This window comes from Microchirus variegatus (assembly GCF_963457635.1).
Source record: "Microchirus variegatus genome assembly, chromosome: 19".
Lineage (NCBI taxonomy): Eukaryota > Metazoa > Chordata > Actinopteri > Pleuronectiformes > Soleidae > Microchirus > Microchirus variegatus.
The window spans coordinates 8,229,872-8,253,007 of NC_139820.1; the positions used below are offsets into that span (position 1 = coordinate 8,229,872).

Consider the following 23,136-nt stretch of genomic DNA (forward strand, 5'->3'; position numbering starts at 1 on the left):
TCAGGAAGTGCAGAAGACGGTGTTGAAGAGAGTTAGTTAGTTAGTTAGTTAGTTAGTTAGTTAGTTAGTTAGTTAGTTTGGTCCGATACTGGTTAAAATCAGTGGATCGGATATCGGACAATAGTGTCTTTGAAATGACTCGGCACAAATGTGTTGTCAACAGCTTCAAAGTTCATAAACGGTCTGAAATGACGATGTGTCAGTACACTCTTAGAAATAAGGGTTCCAAAAGGGTCTTTCTACAAGGACTGAGGTTCTACCTGGAAACATTCATTTGCTTCTGAAAAAAACCTTTCCTGAAGGGTTTTTCAAGGGTTCTTGGTAACACTAATGGTTCCAGTAAGAACCAAGTTGATCCAGAGAATACTTTAAAACCCCTTTCCTGAATAAAGGGTTTTAAAAGGGTTCTTGGTGGAACCTTTATAAAAAAAAAAGGTTCTACCTGGAGCCAAAAAGAGGACAAGCCAAAGAACCGTATATGGTTCTACTTCACACTTTTATTTCTAAGAGTGTATCAGTTCATGATTGAGTTTGTGATACTGGTATCGGACACAAAAATGTGGTATCGTCCCATCCCTGGTTAGATTGTGGTGGTAAGAGATTCTAGAGGGAAGGTGTTCTTGTAAGAGATGTGGCCTCAAGATAGAGATATAGATAGAGAGAGAGACTCTGCTCCCTTCTAATAGTCTGAGGGACTCGTTCCACCATCGGGGATCCATGGTGTGTGCAGGAAGGGCAGTGCGAGGACACTGTCTCCTCCACTGAATCCCATCTCGCTCATTTTTTAAGGTTAAGGACATTAATGCTCTTGACCCATATCCATTGTATTGATTCTTTTGTTGTTGTTGTTTACTCTGTGGCTGTATTTTTCTTAATTTCTTGCAGCATGTGGCTACCAAGTCATGATTCCCCATGAATAGATGCCAAAATAGGGGAAGAAATGTTACCATCTTTTTTCCCCGTGTGGCATCCTATGAAATGCACAAACACTGACTGCCCTTTGATAACAGTATTTGCATTTTACTCCGAAATAAATGGCTGAGCTCCACGGGGACAGCGTGCCATTCAAAAAAAAAAGGGCAAATTAGCATAGTGTTTGCTGTCACATGAAAACACTGTAGTGCTGCTTTTCATGCTCTAGTCAAGCTTCCGTCAATCAATACAACATTTACAATGCATTTGCTTTGACTGGAAAATCTTTGTTTCATGTAAAGGTTCAGACATGAGATTATGGAGCTACTTTGAGACAGGATCTGGCACCAAAAATTCTGAATCCAATACTTAAAGGCTGGGGTGGGAGATTATTTTCTGGAGCATTTTAAAAAAAAAATGGTTGTAACCAATTAATCAATGCATTGTCACATAAATAAAAAACATTAAATCCCGAGTGGAGCGGACAGGCCTGTAAAGACACCATCCAATCATATGGAACGGTCCAAATTAATTAATTGGATCGTGATGCATCAATCAAACTGCCCCTCCCCCCCATGCTCGTACCCCTCTTCGTGCACGAATCGCACATGCACAATATGACAACGCCAGAGCTTATGCTAGCTTGCTAAATTCGACGTTATGGCAGAAAAGGTGCCAACAACAGGTGTTGGTTGCAAACAAAATACTTTTTCGCTTTGGAAAACGATATAGGTTCACAAAAAAATAGCGTCCCCGAAACGTTCCGAAGGTTACCGATGCTGCGCATTGCTCGTGAATCTGATCGTTGCTCGTGTGCTGTGGTGGAATTTTCCAGGATCTCCAACCCTACCTTTAGCAGGTGCAGCCCAATACTTTGTGTGTATACACTGCCTGGATCCATCATGCCTAGTGCTTACTGTACAAGCATGTGGGGGCAGTGCTATGATGTGGGGTTGCTGCAGTTGGTCAGGTCTCGGTTCAGCAACATTATGTGCCCAAAAATGAGGTCAGCTGACTACCTGAATATACTGAATGACCAGATTATTCCATCAATGGGTTTTTTTGTTTTTTTCTTCCCTGATGGCGCTGGCATATATGGCAAGATGACAATGCCAGGATTCATCAGGCTCAAATTGTGAAAGAGTGATTCAGGGAGTATGAGACATCATTGTCGCACATGGATTGGCCACCACAGACTCCACAGACCTCAACCTGGAGTAGGCTTTGTGACATACATATGTATATATACATATATATGTATGTATATGTATAGGTATGTCCAAGATTCAAGATTCAAAGTGTCTATTGTCATATTGGCACAGTGAAGAAACACGTTTCCCTGTACAATGAAATTCGTACTTTGCTGTGCACTCAAAAAATACCAGCATAAAGTAGAAAAGAAATGGTATTAAATATATATATATATACATAAAGGAAAAATAATATATATTTTTTTAAATAATAATAATATATATGCATAAAATATATATATAAATATATGCATATATACAAGCAGAGAACTTAAAGAACTGTACATAAAGTGAACCCTTGTTGGTGCAAGATGCTGTGCAAACAGATTTAAAGTGAATATATGTATATATATATATATATATATGTATGTATATATGTATATATGTAAGTATATGTATATATGTATATATATGTATATGTATATATTTATGTCTATATATATATATATATATACTGTGTATATATATATATATATATATATATATATATATATATATACACCCACATATATATACACATATATACACATGGGATGAACATATAACCTCCACACAGCTCTTGGTCAAACTGGATGACCTTCTCGCTGTGCTAACAACAACGTTAGCCACTGCACCACCATCTCCTGTGTGTTATTATAGGTAGCTATAGCCTAATTGTGAGTGTTGTGATGCTACAGTATATTGTATTGTAGGACTAGCGGCGTCTTTGTTCAGCTCAAACTGAAACTCCCCTGTGTGAACCACACTGCATTGTGAGGTTGACAAAAACGGGATGTCCCAGACAGTGACAGTGACGACCTTCTGTGACTTCACAAGCGAGCGTCTCAAATAACCGAGGCACGGCATTTGTGTTTTAATTCTGCAAGCTTGGAATATTGATCATTTCGCAGCGTAGCCGTTCCTCTTTGTTTTCTCGGGCTTTTAGGCTCGACGTTGCCAGAATTTTCCTGTACTTACTCGTGGGCCATATTCCTCCATCTGAAGGGCACTGTGGCCTCTGTCAGTTCTCCTCTGTGAAGTCAGAGGGGAGGAGTCATTAGCTCTGGGTATTAGTCTGCTGTCAGTCATGCCTGCTGTGCTCTGAGGTCCCCAGGGACACTGGAAGTGCTAAAGGAGGGGAGGGAAAGGAGTCAGAGGGAGTGCACGTGCACTGTGTGTGTGTGTGTGTGTGCGCGCGCGCGCGTGTCCGTCCATCAAACCGAAGACCTCTGAAGTCCCAGACAGAAGGAGGTGTGTACTGCTGCAATGCGTAAAGGCATCGCAGCTTCGTGCAGTGTGCAGACTGACTGACTTGAAAGGCTGAATGACTTGTTGACCGACTGTATCAGGAATATATATCCCATTTATATGCAACATATGCCATTTATGTGTTTCCTAACGACACTGCACTGTAGGTCTAGTGCAGGGTTAATCTGTAGTAGTTACTCATAAAATTAACATTAGTTCAGTTAATAAGCAAAATAACAATAGTGATGTTGGTTATGCTGGTGTTAGATTGCTTGCAGTATATGGGCCAGGGATGAAGCCTCAATTTGTGAACTATTGGTGCAACAATCAGATGTCAAACAGAAAGTCTTTCATTATTTGAAAGTTTTAAGACTTGTAGAATAGAATAGAGAGACTTTATTAATCCCAAACTGTGAAACTATAGTGCATTAAATGAATGAAATTCTGAACTGTAAAGTACAGGAGGGTGTATGGTAGTTTTTGCAGAATCTCATCTGTGTTGGGGATGAGCTGATATTCAGTATCAGTGTCTGTTTCTGTCCAACACAGGTCACTGGATCAGATATTTGGAATAAGGAAAAATATAAAATCCAATATGATCCAAAAAAAACTAAATTTCACAAAAATATGCTGCACTAAAAAATGGACAAATGGTTGGTTTATTTCCTCGTTATAGCAATGGATCATGCTTAAAGGTGCCATATGTAAGAATGTGGCCAAAAACGGTTACTACATTCAAATTCAAAATACCGAGGTCTTTTTGGTTTCGTTTTTCTGACATAACTGGCAACCCGTGGTTGCTCGGCTGCTGAGACTCTACTGACTGCAATGATTGGTAGACGGCGGTAGGTGGCGCCACATGCCAAAAACGTGATTTCAAAACATAAACATGATTTGCAGTCTGCAAAATATTTTTTTTTAATGCAAATATTTTGTCTGTACTGTTGTTGTTGGTGAGTTCAGTTTGTTATATGAACATTATTCCTGAGTCTCTGTGACATATTAGGAGGATTTTATGGCCAGTTGCTTTAGATTTATTACATAATGCACCTTTAATGTCCTAAGTTTGTGTGCTAATGTTTTTAGCATTTATATTGACAGTGTGTTGTGACCAAATCCCAACAAATTCACACCGTATACATGTACTGATACAAGCCAGAAACTCTGTATCTCTAAAATGTCAGCCTGTTAATGAGATGACATTATTGACTTCCTTTATTTTAAGGAGTCAATTACCATGATTGGAGTTGCAAGGTTCTCCTTCACTTGTGACAGCTGGAGCTCGCCATATTGTGGTGTCAAGAGGTCATTTGCTCCCCCGACGTCCAACAACGCGGCGAAGGAGCGGCGAAGGAAGCAGCTCAGTGTGATGACTGGAAACACTCCAGTGTGAGGCTGGCTTGAGTATAGAGAAAGATAGACAATGACACAAAACGAGTAATAAGAATGTGAGGGTCACTGTGTATGCATAGCTGGATTTCTTCACTTGGCCTTGAGCAGTAGCACAAAAAAAAAAAAGGACGATGTGCAGTCACAGCTCGGCGACTGTGCAGCAGGCGTATGAGGACAGTATCACCGAGCCGTCTGTCAATGGAAAAAACATGACTCGGGCTGGACCTCTCGAGTTGTGAATTCACTACACCCCCGGTGGCTGTGTCGTCCCCGGCTTTTAACTGCAGGGTTTGAGCAGAGTAAATCCTCCTGTTGCCTCTGTACATTCCCCTGCACCTGTCTTGTAATGGGAATGGAATACTGCAGGAGGCTAACCCCTCCCTACAAAAAACACTTGGAAAACATCCAGAGTGGAGTGCATCGTGCCCTAGAAAGCTAGTGCAGTAGATCTGTCACGGAGCAATGCAGTGAAGAGGGGAACGTGACCGCACGGTGGGAGCCAGGATTCACACCCACCCACCACACAAACCCATATGAGCAGGGAAGATATTGCAGTGGACAGCAGGAGCAGAGGTTTAGGGTTTCTCTGAGCAGATTTAGGACACAGTTTAATAAAAACCTGACGTGTGTAACTTTGAAATAGTGTCGGGGGTGTCTTCCCCTATAGTCTAACCCTCATGGGGTCAGGAAAATCAACTCTAAATAAATGTATATATACATCTGAAGACTGTCAGTGGGAACGCCGGAGTATCCATCTGAAAGGGAATATAAGATTCTGATTATGGAGGCCACGCAGTATAAAAACTTATTTTCTGAATTGCACAAAATTCATTGGCGTGCCTCTTCAGCTCATCATCTTTAAAGGTCCCATATTATGCAAAATCAACTTTTTAATCATTTAAATCCTTATATTTGGGACTCTGGAGGTCCTATCAGTCGGTGAAAAAGTGTGAAAAAAAAGATGACTCACTGATGTTTTTGTGGTCCTCCTCAGTCTAACTACAGGAGATAAAAAACGCGATGTTGACTTCCGCGCTCACTGGGACGTCACAATGCGCTAAAATTCCTGGAATTGTTGTCTCGCGGAGCTCCGCTTTGTCCGTGAAACACGCGAGAGTGTCGGCAAATCCGAAAACCGGAAGTCCGCGAATTCCGCGAAAAGTTCTATTCTTGGCTCCACAGTGCAGCGCAGAGTTCTACACAAACTTCCAGCCTCAGAGGATTCATCTGTCCAGTGGATGCATGTTATATATGACGGCAATGTGCCTGCAAATGATCACTATTACAAATGCTAACTGCTGTTAGCTCCCAGTAGCCTCTGTGGCTGATGTCATTTCCTGTCCCTTAAGTTTTGTTTTACTTTTTTTAAGGTGGACCTAAAGAGATACTACTAAACAGAGCGTTCTGAACAGGGCTGTTTTGGCAGGGTGATTGAACTGCTGTGGTGCTTCATCCTTATGGTATTTTGACCAAAGCATGTCACAGACATGTTCATTAGGACACCAGGGAACTAGGTTAACTTGGAGAAATACAGTATAATATGTCTCCTTTAAGACACTCAAATTACAGCATCTGAGGATGTGTCACAGTTTTAGATTGGCAGTGTGACTGAAGAGCACTGAGAGTAAGCAAGCTCGCAGACTGCTTACATTAGCTTACTGTAACACAATTATACTGTCGATAATACTACACTGTCAGCGTCCCACACGAGGCGAAACAAAAGAAGTACAAAGAACTGGATTGGGAGCAAAGTGTTATGTTTACGCCAATTTTTTTTATAATTTCCTGTTTTATTTTGAAAACTTGCACTCTTTCTCATTGCAGAATACTTTGTGTATTTTCCCTGCCACCTTGACTTCACGCACAGTTTCGGCTTTGTTTCGCCTCAGTTCACGCTTCCGTTCCGTGCCAGTTATTCGTTCCTGTTTCAGTAAGTCAGTGCACCAGCGTTCTTTGTCTGATGACTTCCTCGTGTGTGAGCTATAATCCGGCCGTCTTTTGTACATTAAAAAAAAGTCACATCTGAGCAAATGTATAGATATAGTTGGTAATTAATGATGACTACACAATACTTATAATATATATATATATTACTTCCTATACAATAATATAGGAAGTAAAATCAGCTGAAATGTTAGTTCTTACTGTTTACAACCTTACCTTACTTATTGTAATGGTTGGATTAGTGTATTTTGGTGATTTTGGCCCTTTTTTGGACTGTGTTTAAATTGCGGCTGGACATTTCTTGACATTAGGGATGACAGTTGGTCAAAGATGGTGGTTGAATGGACTGATACAGAACCCTAACTCTAACCCTAACCCGTACCCTAACCCTAAAAAAAACAACAATCTTTTATTTTGAAAGTACAACAAAACGAAAAAAGTAGTCAAACAACAACAAAAAAGTAGTCAAAGTACAAATCCTGACAAGACAAGGGCAAAAAAAGACAGTAAAACTCAACAACACTCCCACTTATACTGGAAGCCAATGACTGGTGTCTTGACTGATACTTGTTCTCATTAATACTTTTTAAGTACATCAATGTGTTTATGTACACATATGTATATTTATATATTCTAATGTTTTACTGGAAGCTAAGTACAATCTCACACAATTGCCACCCATACAATCTGTCCGACTCTCCTTTTGAAACTGTGTAAAATGACTCCCTTCTTCCAGAAGACCATGAATCATTGTTTATTGATTATGTTTGATTTCTTGTCCTTCATGCATGGACACTCTCCCTGTCTCTCTCTCTCTCACACACACACACACACACACACACACACACACACACACACACACACACACACACACACACACACAGGTTTGTGCATCTATTCTCCTCAGGACGCTGCACTGACTTCCATTCATTTGGAAACAAAGTGTTATCCCGAACTTTAATAATAACCAGTTCATGCCTAACCTTAACCTAACCCACAATTCAAATATTAACCCCAAATTTTCACCACGTCTGCCTCATTAGAACCAGGTTTTGATCTCCTTGAGGATGACTGGTCCTGACAAGGTCAGTGTTTATGCCAGTAAAGGTCCTAAAGAGGCAAAACACACACACACACAAACTGCTGATGGGGGCGAGCTTCCCAGTGCAGTGGAGATCCTTGAATACATTATACAGTGTATACACTCAGAGGGGTGATGCATATTTGATGGTTATAATAAGGTGAGGCTGGGGGAGAGAGTTGTCATGCCTCTGCTCAGTTCAGTACACTTGCTATCTTTAAAAAAAAAACCAGTGGGTTATACTTTATTTCTATTACATGTTGACGAAACCAGCAGCAGCCATATCCAGCAGTCAGCAAAAACAGGACATTTTTGTCGGTGCCAATGTCATTTTTCTCAGATTTAAAGTTTCACCCTCACATAATTTATAACAATGAGATAGTCTTTTCGAGCGATTCAATAAATGTCTAGACTACACTCGTTTTTTTTCCCACCTCTGCTCTGGCTGAAAACACCCATAGAGCCTCTCCCCTGTTTTACTGTGTGACTTTGCAGATATGATGTATGTCCTTGAAGGAGACCTTGGCTTGCTTTGCAGTCATGATGATGGCAGATGAACTGGCTCTCTGGTTGTGCTGCTGCCCCCCAGTGGACAATGTACAACATTACATCTGGATATGAGAATGTAGTTTGTGAATGCTGGGAATCCCCCCCCCCCCCAGTGACTATTTAAGTCTGAGGTAAATGTGTGCTGACTTTAGATTAGAATACTTTGCATCATCAATTGTTTTGTTTCCTGAAGTGAAAAGTTACTTTATTGAATACTTTTTTTTTGTGTATTTTGTATTTTTTAAGTACAATTTAAAACCAGGATTTTGTATTTTGCTTGAGTACATATTGATTCAAATATTGTACTTAGTTACTTTATAAATCCTATCCGTTACTGAGTAAAAAATAAAAAAATCAGCACAATAAAGACCTACAGGGGGAAAATAGACACCAGAACCAGATGAATGATGATGTGATTAGCACCAGCACTGGTGCGTGAACATAGAGGGCACCAAAAGTGACGTAATATCCTGTGTCGAGCCGGGCGTGTGAGCTCCAAAATAGTTTCGGATTTCTGACCCCTTGTCATATTTCTACTACCCTCACACTCCACGTAAAGTAACTAAGTAACTTTTACTTAAAGTACATTTCAAATTAACTACTTTTTACTTCTACTTGAGTAATAGTTCATCACAGTATTGGTACTTTTACTTGAGTACAATATTTTAGTACTTTTTCCACCTCAGTTTTTTTCCCCCTTGGAGGATCATTAAAGTTTCTTTTCTCAAGTGAATTGGATAATTGTGGGCATAAAGAAAACTCTTCAACAGTATAGCTGTACTGGATTTAGGTGGTAGGTTATGTTGTTGTTGTTATCACTCATGTCAACCCACGTCTATGTGTTCCTCTTTCTAATTGTATTCTTTTTCACATTCACAATCAACTCTTTTAAAACTTAGAAACAGCTCTATTTTTTTTTTTTGGAGTCATACAAATCCCCTCCTCCAAACCTCCTCCACCCAGATCCCTGTCAGGAATCCACCAAACCACTATGATGCCATAAATTCTTATGCAACCCCAGCCCTGGTTGTGGGGGGAAATAGCCCTGCAATGCAGTGCAGTTATAAAATAGCAGCAGGCATTATGGGGGCTGCAGCTGAGCCAAAAATGCTGCTACTTCTTCTATTGGTACTGCTCTGACACTGTGTGTGAGAGACACCGTATCCTTAACCAGTTGGCTTCTCGTGAGATGCTAAAATGTGTTTTTCTGCATAGCTTTTCTTCAAGGACAAATCAGTTTAATGAGCTGTTATTGTTATTGTTAGAGGAAGCAACAATATTTCCACATGGACAAAACCATGCTGACTGTGTTTTATTGTGCCTTTATTTCATCTGTTTTATCTATTTGTCTTATTGCACTTGTACTTAAAATATGTGCGGAAAAAAACACAGTGATAAAAAACTGATAAAAAAAATTCAAAGTAAAAGTCTGTTCTAATATTGTATGAGGCATTGTTTGCAATAAAAATGAATCCGTAAAGAACAAAAACAGACAGATGTATAATAGAATAAAAAACATTTGTAAATAACACAAGCTTATAAATAAAATGTTATTAATTATAATCATCGAATGTATTGTTATAATTGTAATAATTATTATGAAAATGGGCAAATCAAATATATACACATGCATTACATACATGCATGTAGATATGTCCAATCCAATCCAACTTTATTTATAAAGCACTATGGAGGACGAAAACCTGACATATCAATAAATAAATAAATAAATGCATAAATAAATAAATACAGAAATAAATAAATAAATGCTTTACGTGTTATTATTTATTTATTTCTGTGTGTGTGTGTATGCAATTGAATTGCATGAATAATAATCATAATTTAAATGGTAAATTGCATAAAATTAAAAATATATTATATATATATTAAAAATAAAATGATGGTAGCCCTCCATATTATTCTGTACAAAGGGAGCTCTCGGGTAGTCTAATATAATATAGCTTATCTGAACCTAAGTGTGACATTTAGCATTATTTATCAGAGCAGATTGAACATGTAATTATGACTTTTGCTTGTTAGCTTTCATAGCCTTATGTTTACGTAGGCAAGGGCCTCTATTTACGGAGGCCGCCATCTTGTACCCCCATGTTTCTAATGGGAGCAGCTAGAATCAGCCACAGCGTGGTGCAATGTGTTGTTTTTACGGATGTGTTTTACTGTGAAGGGCCGAGGCATGCACATCACTGCCTGCCGGGTACTTGACGGTGTTCAGGTCTGTGGTGATTTTGTGTGTGTGTGTGGGGGGGTGAGAGTGTGTGAATGTGAGAGTACTGATAAGCCAAAGAAGAAGAAGAAAGAAGTGCGTGAAACCATCGGTGCTCTCAAGCTAGCACACGAACTGCGTCTCCCGGACACGTCAAGGTAAACTGTGTTTTCCTGCGAATCTGCCCGTTTGAAAAGTAATAACTAAAGCTAACTCGGCTGGGATGTGAGTTTAGCCCGGCTAACGCTAACTGTAACTTTTACATAGCTTCGGGGCGTTCAATGACTTAAAGTGCGTGTGTGTGTGTCAACGTGTCCCGGTCTGTGTGTGGACATAACGGTATTAGTTAGTCATTCAACACCTATAACTGCATAGCTGACTTTAGCCTAGCATAACACCGTAACTGTAGCCTAATACTAGCTAAAGTCTAATTGGAAAAGGATGGCAAATACCCACGTTTAACAAAAAGATGCTGACTTGAAATGTTAGCCATAGCGCACTTAACAACGTTGCCGATAAAAGTCACGCTTTATTTCACACTGAAGTGGATATTTAATTCATATTAAACTTTTTTTCTGCTGGCTGAACTCAAGGCGCCGTTGTGGTGCAGCTACTGAACAACGAGACGCGTGTGTGTTTGGCGTATGACTTCAATAAAGGGTGAACACACTTCTGAACCATTTAGTCATGTAAAAATATGTGTGTTGTAGAATGTGACCAAATCTTGACCGTTTGGTGTTAAATCATTTATTTAGTTATACCTCGGCCATGACGGTCATGTTTTCATCAGCATGGGGGTTATCTTTAAGTTAAGTTTGTCTGTCCAGTTAATAACGTCCCGTCTGCAGTTTTGATGAATCAGTGTAATGTTTTAATGGATATGTTCCTATTACATTTTGGTAAAAATTTGCTAAAAAGTATTCTGGATCCAGTGCATCAACATGTAAAAATGTCACGTGTTGACAAAGTGGTGAAGCCTTGGTGGAGGTCTGCGGTCTCAGTGCTCTTGTTAGGACTCGTTGAAATACTAGCATTGAGGAATGAAAATGTCACTTTACTTATACGGATTAGTTGCTCGTGATTAAAAATTTATGTCTAAAACTACTGCCACTTTGGAATAATGTAATATATGTTCTCACATTTGTATGGGCCAGGAGGACCCTCTAAAAGAGAATTTCACCTTTACAGGAATAACTTAGTGGATGACATCAAGAGTTCAGACCTGGTGATAATATTCATCCCTGAGTGATCTGATCAAATCTAGATTGTGATGAGAACAGGTCTACAAGACGTCGTCCATCCTGGGGACAACGCACAATGTAAACTGCGATGTCTTCTAATGCGTAAAACTTACTCGCACAGACGCAGACACTGACATCGGACACATATGTACAGTCAGATTTGATATGGACCTAATTTTCTTCTTGCAAATAGTCATAACGTCACTGTGTATTTGAGTAAAGGGTGGGGAGGGGACACCAGATCCGGTCATTTGTGGTCACAGGTGTGAACAGTCATACTCAGAACAGTCCATCCACATGCATTCAGATCACTTGGTATGCTAATACCAGGTTTATTAACTTTTTTATTGACGTTTAATAACTTTTCTAATACTTGCTACATTTCCCATATTGACTTCTATAGCATTGTAGTGTAATCGAAACACCTAAGAACATCTGAAAATGACAGGCTACTTCATAAGTGATAATCAATTCAGCGAGTTAGAAACCTGTGCGGTCCCCCCAATATCTTGGAACTCTTGCCTGATTGAAGTGACAGCACAGGATGGAGTTACCACTCTGATATGACAGCCCAGGACTTCAACCTGGCACAGTTCATGACATTTTACTCTGTATGCCAGTTTGTCACAGCTGTGTCAACACTGTGTACAGTTTAAGTGGTTCCACATTGGTTGGTTTAAGATTTTCCATCTGGTACCATAGCACAGAATTCAGATGCAGAGAGTCGATAGATGAGTGCATCTGCACTAGCAAAACAAAAGATGATGACACGAGTCCAAAGAAAGCCACATAAGCCTAACCCTATGCCTGCAGCTTTTTTTCCAAGGTGACTCATAACTTCATGCCCTGGGAGACAATTTGATCACTACAACTGTTTTGGGGACAGAAGAAAGAATTCCAGACTAAATTGAGGCAATATAAATATTTTATTTATTTTTCGTCAATTTGTACGTTTGAATAAATAATAGGAAATGACCAAAGGAGAAGGATATTGGCAGAATAAAGAACAGGGTTAGTTACCTTGAACTCTTAGCGGTAGTTTGAAGAGAGCAGAAGCCTGTAGGTCTGTGAACTTGTTAAACAAACACTGATTTTGATATGGTAAACGTTAAAGCAAGCAGACTTAATTCTGTTGTGCATCAGCAAGAATCTTCAACTCTAGAATAATCGTCATGTTGCACTCAATGTTTCACCAGGCTTGTAAATTTAATAGATGTAACACAAAAACGGACTCGCAGAGCGCACACCTCTGCTAAGGCCTCTCATTTTCCCACTGTGTCAACAATACACTCTGTTTCGCAAGGCTTGGTTTTCTTTTCCTTTTCTTTTTTTTTTTTTGAAAAAATAACTCCTGAATCAGAATCAATATCGGTATCCAGATCACCACCAAAAGCAAATATCTTCCTTGGGCCATCATCTACATCCCCAGATCTTTTAAAATCTGTCCTTGACGGACTGAAACATAAATTTCTTGAAAAGGTAACAACCCTAAATGTAGATCATCTCAATTCCTGTGTGAACATTGGTCATAGACTCTATAAAGTACTTTGAACAAACAACAATGTTCATTATGAAATGGTAAAAAGAATACGTGGAGGGGGGAAATAATAATAAAAAAAAATAATTAAATGTGAAATTGTCTCCAACTATTAGTGTTGAAGCTTTGATAAGCAAAATTTGACTAAGCTGAAAATCCCTCATAAAAAATTCACCTGAAGCATGTTATCACACGGAAGCTGTCATATGGAGATACACACATGCATCAAAGAAAATCCCCTTTGCTGCATGCTTGGCAGGATGCTTCAACCACTCGCCCATTATTCTGTAAGTCGAACAGCCCATCCCCGGTCTCATGCAGCTCCTCCCCCTCACCCTACGTGTCTGCGTTGCGGCTGTCGTCAAGTCCCTCTCTCTTCCTCTCTTCTTTTACTGCTGCTCCATGCCTCTTGCATGCTCCTCTTTTTGTTTGCTAATGTGACGGGGGGGGCCAAATCAAAATTAAAAAGAATAGTAAAAGGAACAAAGGGAATCCATAGAGGCGTGGGATGGAAAATCATCTGGGTTTTTTGTGCACAAATCCTCACGTGAGTCCTTTACTGCCTCCTCTTTTATCTTTGCCCTGATTTTCGTATTCTTCTATTCTTTCTCTGTGTTTGTTTTGACCCTTTTTTTTTTCTATGTATGTTCAGCGCCTCTGCCTCTTTTCTGGTTTCATCTCTTCCAATGCTTTCTGCATGCACACCAACCCCCACAAGATGCTGGCGCCTGGTGCTGTCTTGTGATGCTAGAGTTGAAGTCACTGTGTTGCTGAATGGGATTTAGCATAATTCACAAGACCTATTACAAGAGGGGGGGTTTATTGTTTGCGTGTGACCCGACAGAATGGCACAACAGCAAAGATTGAAAGTATTGCTCTTTGTGTTGTGACATCATTTTATTGTCTACTATCCTGTGTTTAATAGAAGACTGCATTTTACCACAGGTTATTTAATCATGTTAAAAATGGCCTGTCCAACACCACCCTCACCTGACTCTTACTCATATTTGAATATGAATATGAAGTAGAGACACGTTGATAAAGCTCAACTTAAATGACACTTCATCTGTTATCTGAGTGCATTATTATTGTGAAATTATGATATTTTTGATGCATTTATTTGAGTTACAATGATAGCAATCTACATTGCAAAAATATTTTCGTACCAGACTGAGCAAGACATTAATTAAAGTCGCCGTATGTAAGAATGTGGCCAAAAACGGTCACTACACTCAAATTCAAAATACTGATGTCTTTTAGGTTTGGTTTAGTTTTTTCCGCCATTGTAGCTCAGACGTAACTGGAAACCCGCTCGGCAGCAGAGACTCTACTGACTGCAATGATTGGTAGACGGCAGTAGGTGGCGTCACATGCCAAAACATTATTTCAAAACAAACAAGATTTGCGGTCTGCAAAGATAAAATTTGAATGCAAATATTTTGGCTGTACTCTTGTTGTTGGTGAGTTCAGTTTGTTATATGAACATTATTCCTGATTCTCTGTTACATATTAGGAGGATTTTACGGCCAGTTGCTTTAGATTTATTACATAATGCACCTTTAAGACGAATGGCCATTATCAACAACGTACAACAACAAATATCTTTTCCGCTGTCCCGGGAAATACTGAAATGGTATGTAGGATATATATGGGAAAAAGCCAACTGTGTGAGCTCTTTTCTAATAGCTTTACTGACAGTTATCTTAACATGGCTCCCCTGAACAAGCTATATCTTCTATTAATATATTATTATTACTGGCAATATGTACATGCTTTGGGTGTACTGAGATGTAATTCTGCCCTACATAGGGAACACAATCTGTGAATTTATTTATATCTTACATATGGACCAGTTGCATGAAGAAATGCTAAAACTGCAAGAATGGCAAGGTATTGATTCTGTTAGCAAGGCGATCAACTGTTCTCTTTTGAATGAATCACAAATGTTTTTAATTGTATTTGAATGTCCACACTGGCAAAGACCCTCTGGGTGTTTTCCTGTTATTGTCATATGGCCGGCTAATCCACAATTCCCCAATCTCAGTCTAAGTAGAGCAACTTTTTGACATAAAACAGTGTGCTTTGGTACTTTGGGTAGTTTGAGTTGACAGCAAAACTTTGCTGAATAATGACTCGAATCACTGGATTAGAAAATAAAATACAATACGATCTGTAACCCAAGTTAGACACAAAACCTCTTCTTAATTCCCCACCAGATACAATCAAGTAATGCACAAAACCTTGTGTAATTCTCAGCCCACATAGTTTGCAGAGGGTGGGTGATACAGGGTGGGCAAGCCTGACTTATTTTGCAACATTTTATGACTCATGCGAGGGCAATCTTGACATGTTACATGTTTTTGTAATTACCATTTGTTCAACCACTAGTAGATAGAAGTGCTCTTAAAAGAGATCCCTGTTGTATTTAAGATCTGACACTTCCTTTTCTCTCTCTGATAATAAGTCTAATTGATCAGTAGGAATGGAAAGCATTACACCCCCCCCCCCCTCATATTGTTTGTTGATTCCCTTGACAGTGACCCCTCGTTCATGCTTAATTCCCAGAAGTGCAACGGAATGACACAGCATCGTCAGCCAGTGCTCAAACCTCAGTTTTCTTTTCTTTTCTTTTTTTTAATCCAAGCACCCAATCTGCTGAAGAATTTGAGGTCCCTGTGGTTTACTAGACTGACTGAAAAAAATATGCCTTTTTAATTTAATCCAACAGAGCACCACCCATCCAATGAGGCGCTACATAATCACCATGAGTGAAGACGATCATCTAGATTATTTTCTCCTTTAATTATAGACATGGGCCACAAGTGACAGAACTAACAACTGCCCATTAAATAAAACAAACCGGCGTGAATGTTATGAATGTAGACTAGGTTAGGTTAGGGTCAACTTTATTATTGGGGAAATTTGTCTTAGGCACAGTGCATCATTGCTTTCGTAACATACACAGCAAGTACAAACAACCAACAGACAGACCAACATTTTAACATCGACAACATGGAGCTTGATAGACCGTAAGTTAAATTGCGATTTGCTGTATTGCCTAGAAATCTACCGTATTGGGATAAAGTGCAAGTGTTAATATTATATTGTATTGCATATCGCTCTATTGCACTAGAACTTGTGAATAAAGTGTTATGTGCTAAAGTGCTAACCTGTTTATTGCATCCTATCTATCAGCTTAATGGAGGCAGTCAAGTTTGGAAAGGTGTGTCCAAACTTTTGGCTGGTAGTGTTTATGTGTAAAACCTTTCGTGACTGAGGCTTTACCCCCCTGACCATTTTTTCCACTTAATTTGTAAGTGTATACTGGAAAGTTGGTTTGATAGATCTCACACAGTGGCGTGGCTGACCGTCACAACAGCTAGCTACCCTAATGCTAATCGAAAACTTAAAAAATGGCGCTGTGCCTAATGAGAATACAGTGTTTGTATTATGTTAGCCTTACGCTAATGCTAATCGTAGCCTTGCTAGCTTACCTTTAGAAATAGGTTTGCCAAGTTAGCCACAAAATAGTAGCATGCTAATGCTAAATAATCATGTGCTCGCGTATTGGAGAACGGACATCAGTATAACACCATGTTCTGCGTTGAACCGTGTGAAAATGTCTCACCCACCGTCAGGACAACCTCTTGACTCCCACCTCCCCACTCCAGACAGCGCAGCTGCTGCTGATGAGCCACTGCCTGCCTGGTGTAGCGTGATAAATCAGGAAAAATTAAAATTACTCCAAAAAACTCCAAAATCTTAGGGCGACATATGCCTGTCACAGACACACAGACAGACGAACGCAACTTGCTTTATAGATAGATTATTATTATTTGTCACCATTACATCTCAACAGCTCTTTGTTTGGGCCAAGTTTGTCCATCTACAATCTCTGGCTCGTTTACAGCAGTATGTTATACATCTGCTCCTGCTCTCTCTTCTATCTTTACCTGGCCCCTCCCTTTTCTGTTTATCTTTGCCCTTTTTTGTCCCCTCCTCTGTCCTCAATTTTTCCTTTCACCCTGGCTGAGGCAGGTGGCTGCATTATTGAATCCTCTTCTGTTAATAGAGTTTTTTTTTCCCTTTCTCCACTGATTGCTGAGTGCTTGCTCATTGTGTAAACTGTTGGGTCTCTCTTCTCCTCTCTTTAGAATATTGTAAGGTTTCTGCCTTACTATGTAAAGTGCCATGAGATTATGTATGTTGCGAAATGGCGCTATACAAATAAAATTGTTCCCGATAATATAACTAATCAATTAATTGTTAAACTACTATATTACAGTAAAGAATACATTTTCCCAATCAGATTTCCAGAGTGTATCCGACTGTTGCACTTCCATGCAAAGCATTGTATGACGGCACGTTTTTAACCTTTGGGAAAATTTCACAGCATGTTGTCTTTATGTAAAAATACATAACATTTTTAGCGTAGTGTTGTTGTGTTTTCATGCCTCAGCATCAGAATATTTGGAAGGCCCAAGTGAGTATAAGCTGTGGGGTGGATTTGATTGTAAATGATTGATATTCTCATTCTTTACTGGATCTCAGTCTCTCTTCTGTTTTTGTTTTCCAGGAGCTTTACTATCAGAGAACGCAAAAGGGAAGAGAAAGGATGGAGAGAAAAAATGGGACAGAGCACAATCATGTATGCCCTTTTATCTTTGTTTAAGAATGAACATGGAAGTTAATTGTGGGTTCTGTAAACACACACGCGTGTATATCATGTTTATGGACATGGTAATTATCCTGCTGTCCTCAGCAATGGGGTGTGTTTCTTGTGTTTTATTATGAAAATCAAATCGGCTAAAAACAATAAATGGTGTCTGAATGTATTTTTTGGTTCATCTTCTTTCAGTTCAAGAAGAAGCTCAGAGTGTGTGTGGCAACATGCAACAGAGCGGACTATTCCAAGCTGGCCCCTATTATGTATGGCATCAAAGCCAACCCTGATGACTTTGAACTGGAAGTCATGGTGCTTGGTTCACATCTCATTGATGACTATGGGTAAGAAACGAGTGGTGCCAAAGAATATCTTGTTGCAGCTGAGAACAATCCACAGCTGTTCAGCTGGAATGATTTATTCAAGCGTTTTTCTTTTGCTTAATTTGCAGGAACACATTTCGTTTGATCGAGCAGGATGACTTTGACATCGGCTCCAAGCTCCACACCATCGTGAGAGGAGAGGATGAAGCAGCCATGGTCGAGAGCGTTGGGCTGGCATTGGTGAAACTCCCCGATGTCTTACAGCGGTTGCGTCCTGACATCCTCATCATCCACGGTGACCGCTTTGATGCGCTGGCCTTGGCAACTGCTGCAGCACTGATGAACATTAGAATACTTCACTTGGAGGGGGGAGAGGTTAGCAGTAACTGTTTGAGAACATCCATCAAACCATGAACTGTGCTACTTACACCTGTTTCATACTCTTACTTTCCTTGTCTGAATATGTGCACATACTTCCATTTACACTGAAATGAGGGTATTCACCCTTATTTGTACACATTATCGTTTTCATTAAAACAGTTGCATATATAGTTGCATATGCAATAAATTTCCCCTTCAAAATTTGCTGTAGTCAAAGAACCAGCAAAACTGTTTTCAGCTGTGCTAACATGATTGCACAAGGGTTTTCAAGGGTTTTCTAATCATCAATAGCCTTCTAACACGATTAGCAAACACAATGTACCATTAGAACACTGGAGAGATGGTTGCTGGAAATGCACCTCTATACACGTATTCCATTTAAAAACGAGAAAAGCACTCGGAGAGCGCAGACCTACGGATCACCAAAATGTAATCACTTGTTCCTGGTCCCATTGCAGACACTTCCTGAAAATTGCATCCAAATACGTCTGTGACTTTTCGAGTTACGTTGTTGACAGACTGACTGACAAACAAACTCTGGCGAAAACATATAGCTCCTTGGCGGAAGTCACCCATACGTTTGCAGCTAGCATAGTCGTTTACTACATTAACAACGTATAGAGTGCATTTCTGATTAATTTAATGTTATATTCATCGAAAAAAAAGTGCTTTTCCTTCAAAAATAAGGACATTTCTACGTGACCCCAGACTTTTGAACGGTAGTGTACAACTGCGAGAATGGCTGAATGACGAAATGTTTGTCACGCGAACCCTTGTGGATTCTGCAGGCGTACAGATATGTCATTGTTTAGCGACCGTCAATATTAAATAGTTTCAAAGCCAAGCCGCTGTAGGCTAAACACGGGAGCTTACTGATGCACATGAACACGTCATTCTTAGTGGCTCTACCACTCTTTTATTATACAGGCTGCAGATAGGAACGCTCATACTTACACCTATATAACACATGGTAACATAAATACGGATTGATGCGGTCAACAAAAGGCATTGTGTACCCCCTACATCATGACTGACAAACAGCAACTTGTGAGAGCAATCACTTATTGCCACATACTCTCCACAGTGACACACCCATCACCTATGTGTGCACCAAATCCAGTATTCAATAAGCAATTAATAAAACATGCAAAACCTACATTTATGGCTCCTATGACGAATCTAGTGTCTCCAATTAACCGTAACTGCATGTAAGGAAGCCAGTCTTCAGACAAAAGCCACACAGACACAGGGAGAACATGCAAACTCCAAATAGAAAGGCTAGGATGGTCATCAGGTTCTATTTGTCTCTCGTCCAACATGGTCATGCTTCTTTTCACAGGTAAGTGGAACGATCGATGACTCCATCCGCCACGCCATCAGCAAACTGGCCCACTACCATGCTTGCTGCACACCCAGAGCGGAGCAGTACCTCATCGCCATGTGTGAGGACCACTCTCGCATCTTGCTGGCTGGCTGCCCTTCGTATGATAAGCTGTTGTCGACTTATCACAAAGACAACTACATGGACGTCATCAAGAGCTGGCTGGGTATGCAGGCATGCTCTCGCTCGAAAGAAATACATTATACTAAGAAAAACAAAGGGCAGTTTGTGAAATATGGTGTGCTTATATTACAGGTGACACCGTGCAGAATCATGACTATATTGTGGCTTTGCAGCACCCAGTCACCACAGACATCCAGCACTCCATTAAGATCTATGGACTGATGCTCGATGCCCTGCTCTCTTTTAACAAGAAGACGCTCATCCTCTTCCCGAACATCGATGCTGGTTCGTTTTAGCCTCTGATCTCCTACTTGTTTTGTTTTCTTCTATGTTTTCAGCTGTGCGAACATCATTGCACAAGGGTTTTCTAATCATCCAATAGCCTTCTAACGCGATTAGCAAACACAATGTAGCATTAGAACACTGGAGAGATGGTTGCTGGAAATGGGCCTCTATACACCTATGTACATATTCCATTAAAAACCAGCGATGGCAGCTAGAATAGTCGTTTACCACATTAACACCGTATTTCTGATGCATTTAATGTTATATTCGTTGAAGAAACCCTAAATGTTTGAATGGTAGTGTATATCCAAATGTTTGAATGGTAGTGTATATCATGTCCTATTGTAGTAAAATTGATTGACTATTTAGTAAAAAAAAAAAAAATATCTCTTGACTAACTCTTTTCCGTGGAAACAGGCAGTAAGGAGATGGTGCGTGTGATGCGGAAGAAAGGCATCGAGCAGCACCCCAACTTCCGAGCGGTGAAGCACGTTCCCTTTGAGCAGTTCATCCAGCTGGTGTGCCACGCCGGCTGCATGATCGGAAACAGCAGCTGTGGAGTGCGAGAGGCCGGGGCCTTTGGCACACCCGTAGTTAACCTGGGAACAAGGCAAACTGGCAGAGAGACGGGTGAGGAAGTCAACAAGTCGTTATTAATACTAATACATTAATACATGACATGAATTGCTTGGGGTATTTGTAGATTTGATGCCGTCATATACCGAGACATGAGTAACTAGTTTGATGAGTTTTAGATAGAAACTATAATACCTCAGTATTCATTTTGACACACTTATGAATTGTTCCCTTACTGCCAGGTGAAAATGTTCTTCATGTCCGGGATGCTGATACTCACAATAAGATCTTCCACGCTCTGGAACTGCAGTTTGGCAAGAGATATCCCTGGTATGGCCAAAGTTCTGTTTGTCCGGTTTGTAGCTCTGCATGCTCTGCATGCTCTGAAAGGATTTCACAATCACACACACGCAGGTTCTCATGTTATGTTTGTTTAGACCTTTCAAATCACTAAGTCCGCAGTCAAAATGAGCATACGCAGAGCGAGGAACCACAGGTGTCTCGTTGAGCTGGAAGAACACACTAATGTGTTGTTGTTGTTTTTTGAATCAGTGGTGTCTGTAAGTCGGTCACAGTAATGACCCAAGGCAACTCTTTGGCCATCCATCATTAGCAGTGCCATAATGACCATACAGTGTAAATATTTCTCAATCACTTTATTGGAACACATGCAGATTTAAAATAACACATTTTTTAGTCAAAAAAAACAACAAATCAATTAACAAATCAATTATTTAGTGTGACCTATACTTACACTTGACCCTGGCTCTCTTAAACATGTATCACATCATTGCAGTCCAAATGCCAATGATCACAGAATTTGTCATATATAAAAACAACAAAGCTGGTGGTGCTGGAAGGCTTTTATATACAGTTAGGCCCATAAATATTTGGACATCGACACAGTTCTCTTTATTTTGGCTCTATACACCACTACAATGGATTTGAAATGAAACGAACAAGATGTGCTTTAATTGCACACTTTCAGCTTTAATTTGAGGGTATTTACATCCAAATCAAGTGAACGGTGTAGGAATTACAACACTTTCTATATGTGCCTCACACTTTTTAGGGGACCAAAAGTAATTGGACAATTGACTGAAAAGCTATTTCATGGACAATTGTGGGCTATTCCCTCATTATTTCATCTTTAATGACACAGGTAAAAGTTCTGGAGTTGATTCCATGAGTGACATTTGCATTTTGAATCTGTTGCTGTTAACTTTCTATATGAGATCCAAGGAGCTGTCACTGTCAGTGAAGCAAGCCATCATTAGGCTGAAAAATCAAAACAAACCCATCAGAGAAACATTAGGTGTGGCCAAATCAACTGTTTGGAACATTCTTAAAAAGAAAGAATGCGCCGGTGAGCTCAGCAACACCAAAGGACCTGGAAGACCACAGAAAACCACTGTAGTGGACGACAGAATAATTCTTTCCCTGGTGAAGAAAACGCCCTTCACAACAGTTGGCCAGATCAAAAACACTCTCCAGGAGGTAGGTGTATGTGTTTCAAAGTCAACAATCAAAAGAAGACGTCACCAGAGTGAATACAGAGGGTTCACCACAAGATGCAAACCATTGGTGAGCCTCAAAGACAGGAAGACGAGATTAGAATTTGCCAAACAACACCTAAAAAAGCTGTTAAAATTCTGGAAGAACATCCTCTGGACAGTGAGACCAAGATCAACTTGTACCACAGTGATGGGAAGAGAAGAGTGTGGAGAAGGAAAGGAACTGCTCATGATCCACAACATACCACCTCATCAGTGAAGCATGGTGGTGGTAGTGTCATGGCGTGGGCATGTATGGCTGCCAATGGAACTGGTTCCATTGTGTTTATTGTTGATGTAACTGTTGACAAAAGCAGCAGGATGAATTCTGAAGTGTTTCCAGCAATATTATCTGCTCATATTCAGCCAAATGCTTCAGAACTCATTGGACGGAGCTTCACAGTGCAGATGGACAATGACCCAAAGCATACTGCAAAAGCCACCAAAGAGTTTTTTTAAGGCAAATATGGAATGTTATCAGTCAATCACCTGAC

The 23,136-nt window shown here is 40.0% G+C and overlaps 1 protein-coding gene across 1 annotated transcript in view; it reads left to right on the plus strand.

The window, feature by feature from the left end:
- Positions 1-4,626: 4,626 nt before the first annotated feature.
- Positions 4,627-23,136, plus strand: part of gne (glucosamine (UDP-N-acetyl)-2-epimerase/N-acetylmannosamine kinase) — a gene marked incomplete at both ends in the record, with an annotated part of 23,113 nt that continues 4,603 nt past the window's right edge. Inside the window, 7 exons of the mRNA XM_083905679.1 lie at positions 4,627-4,776; positions 18,216-18,364; positions 18,472-18,718; positions 20,064-20,271; positions 20,361-20,517; positions 20,935-21,143; positions 21,332-21,419. Of these exons, the coding sequence (XP_083761805.1) occupies positions 4,627-4,776; positions 18,216-18,364; positions 18,472-18,718; positions 20,064-20,271; positions 20,361-20,517; positions 20,935-21,143; positions 21,332-21,419 (1,208 nt within the window). The remainder of the gene's footprint in view (positions 4,777-18,215; positions 18,365-18,471; positions 18,719-20,063; positions 20,272-20,360; positions 20,518-20,934; positions 21,144-21,331; positions 21,420-23,136) is intronic.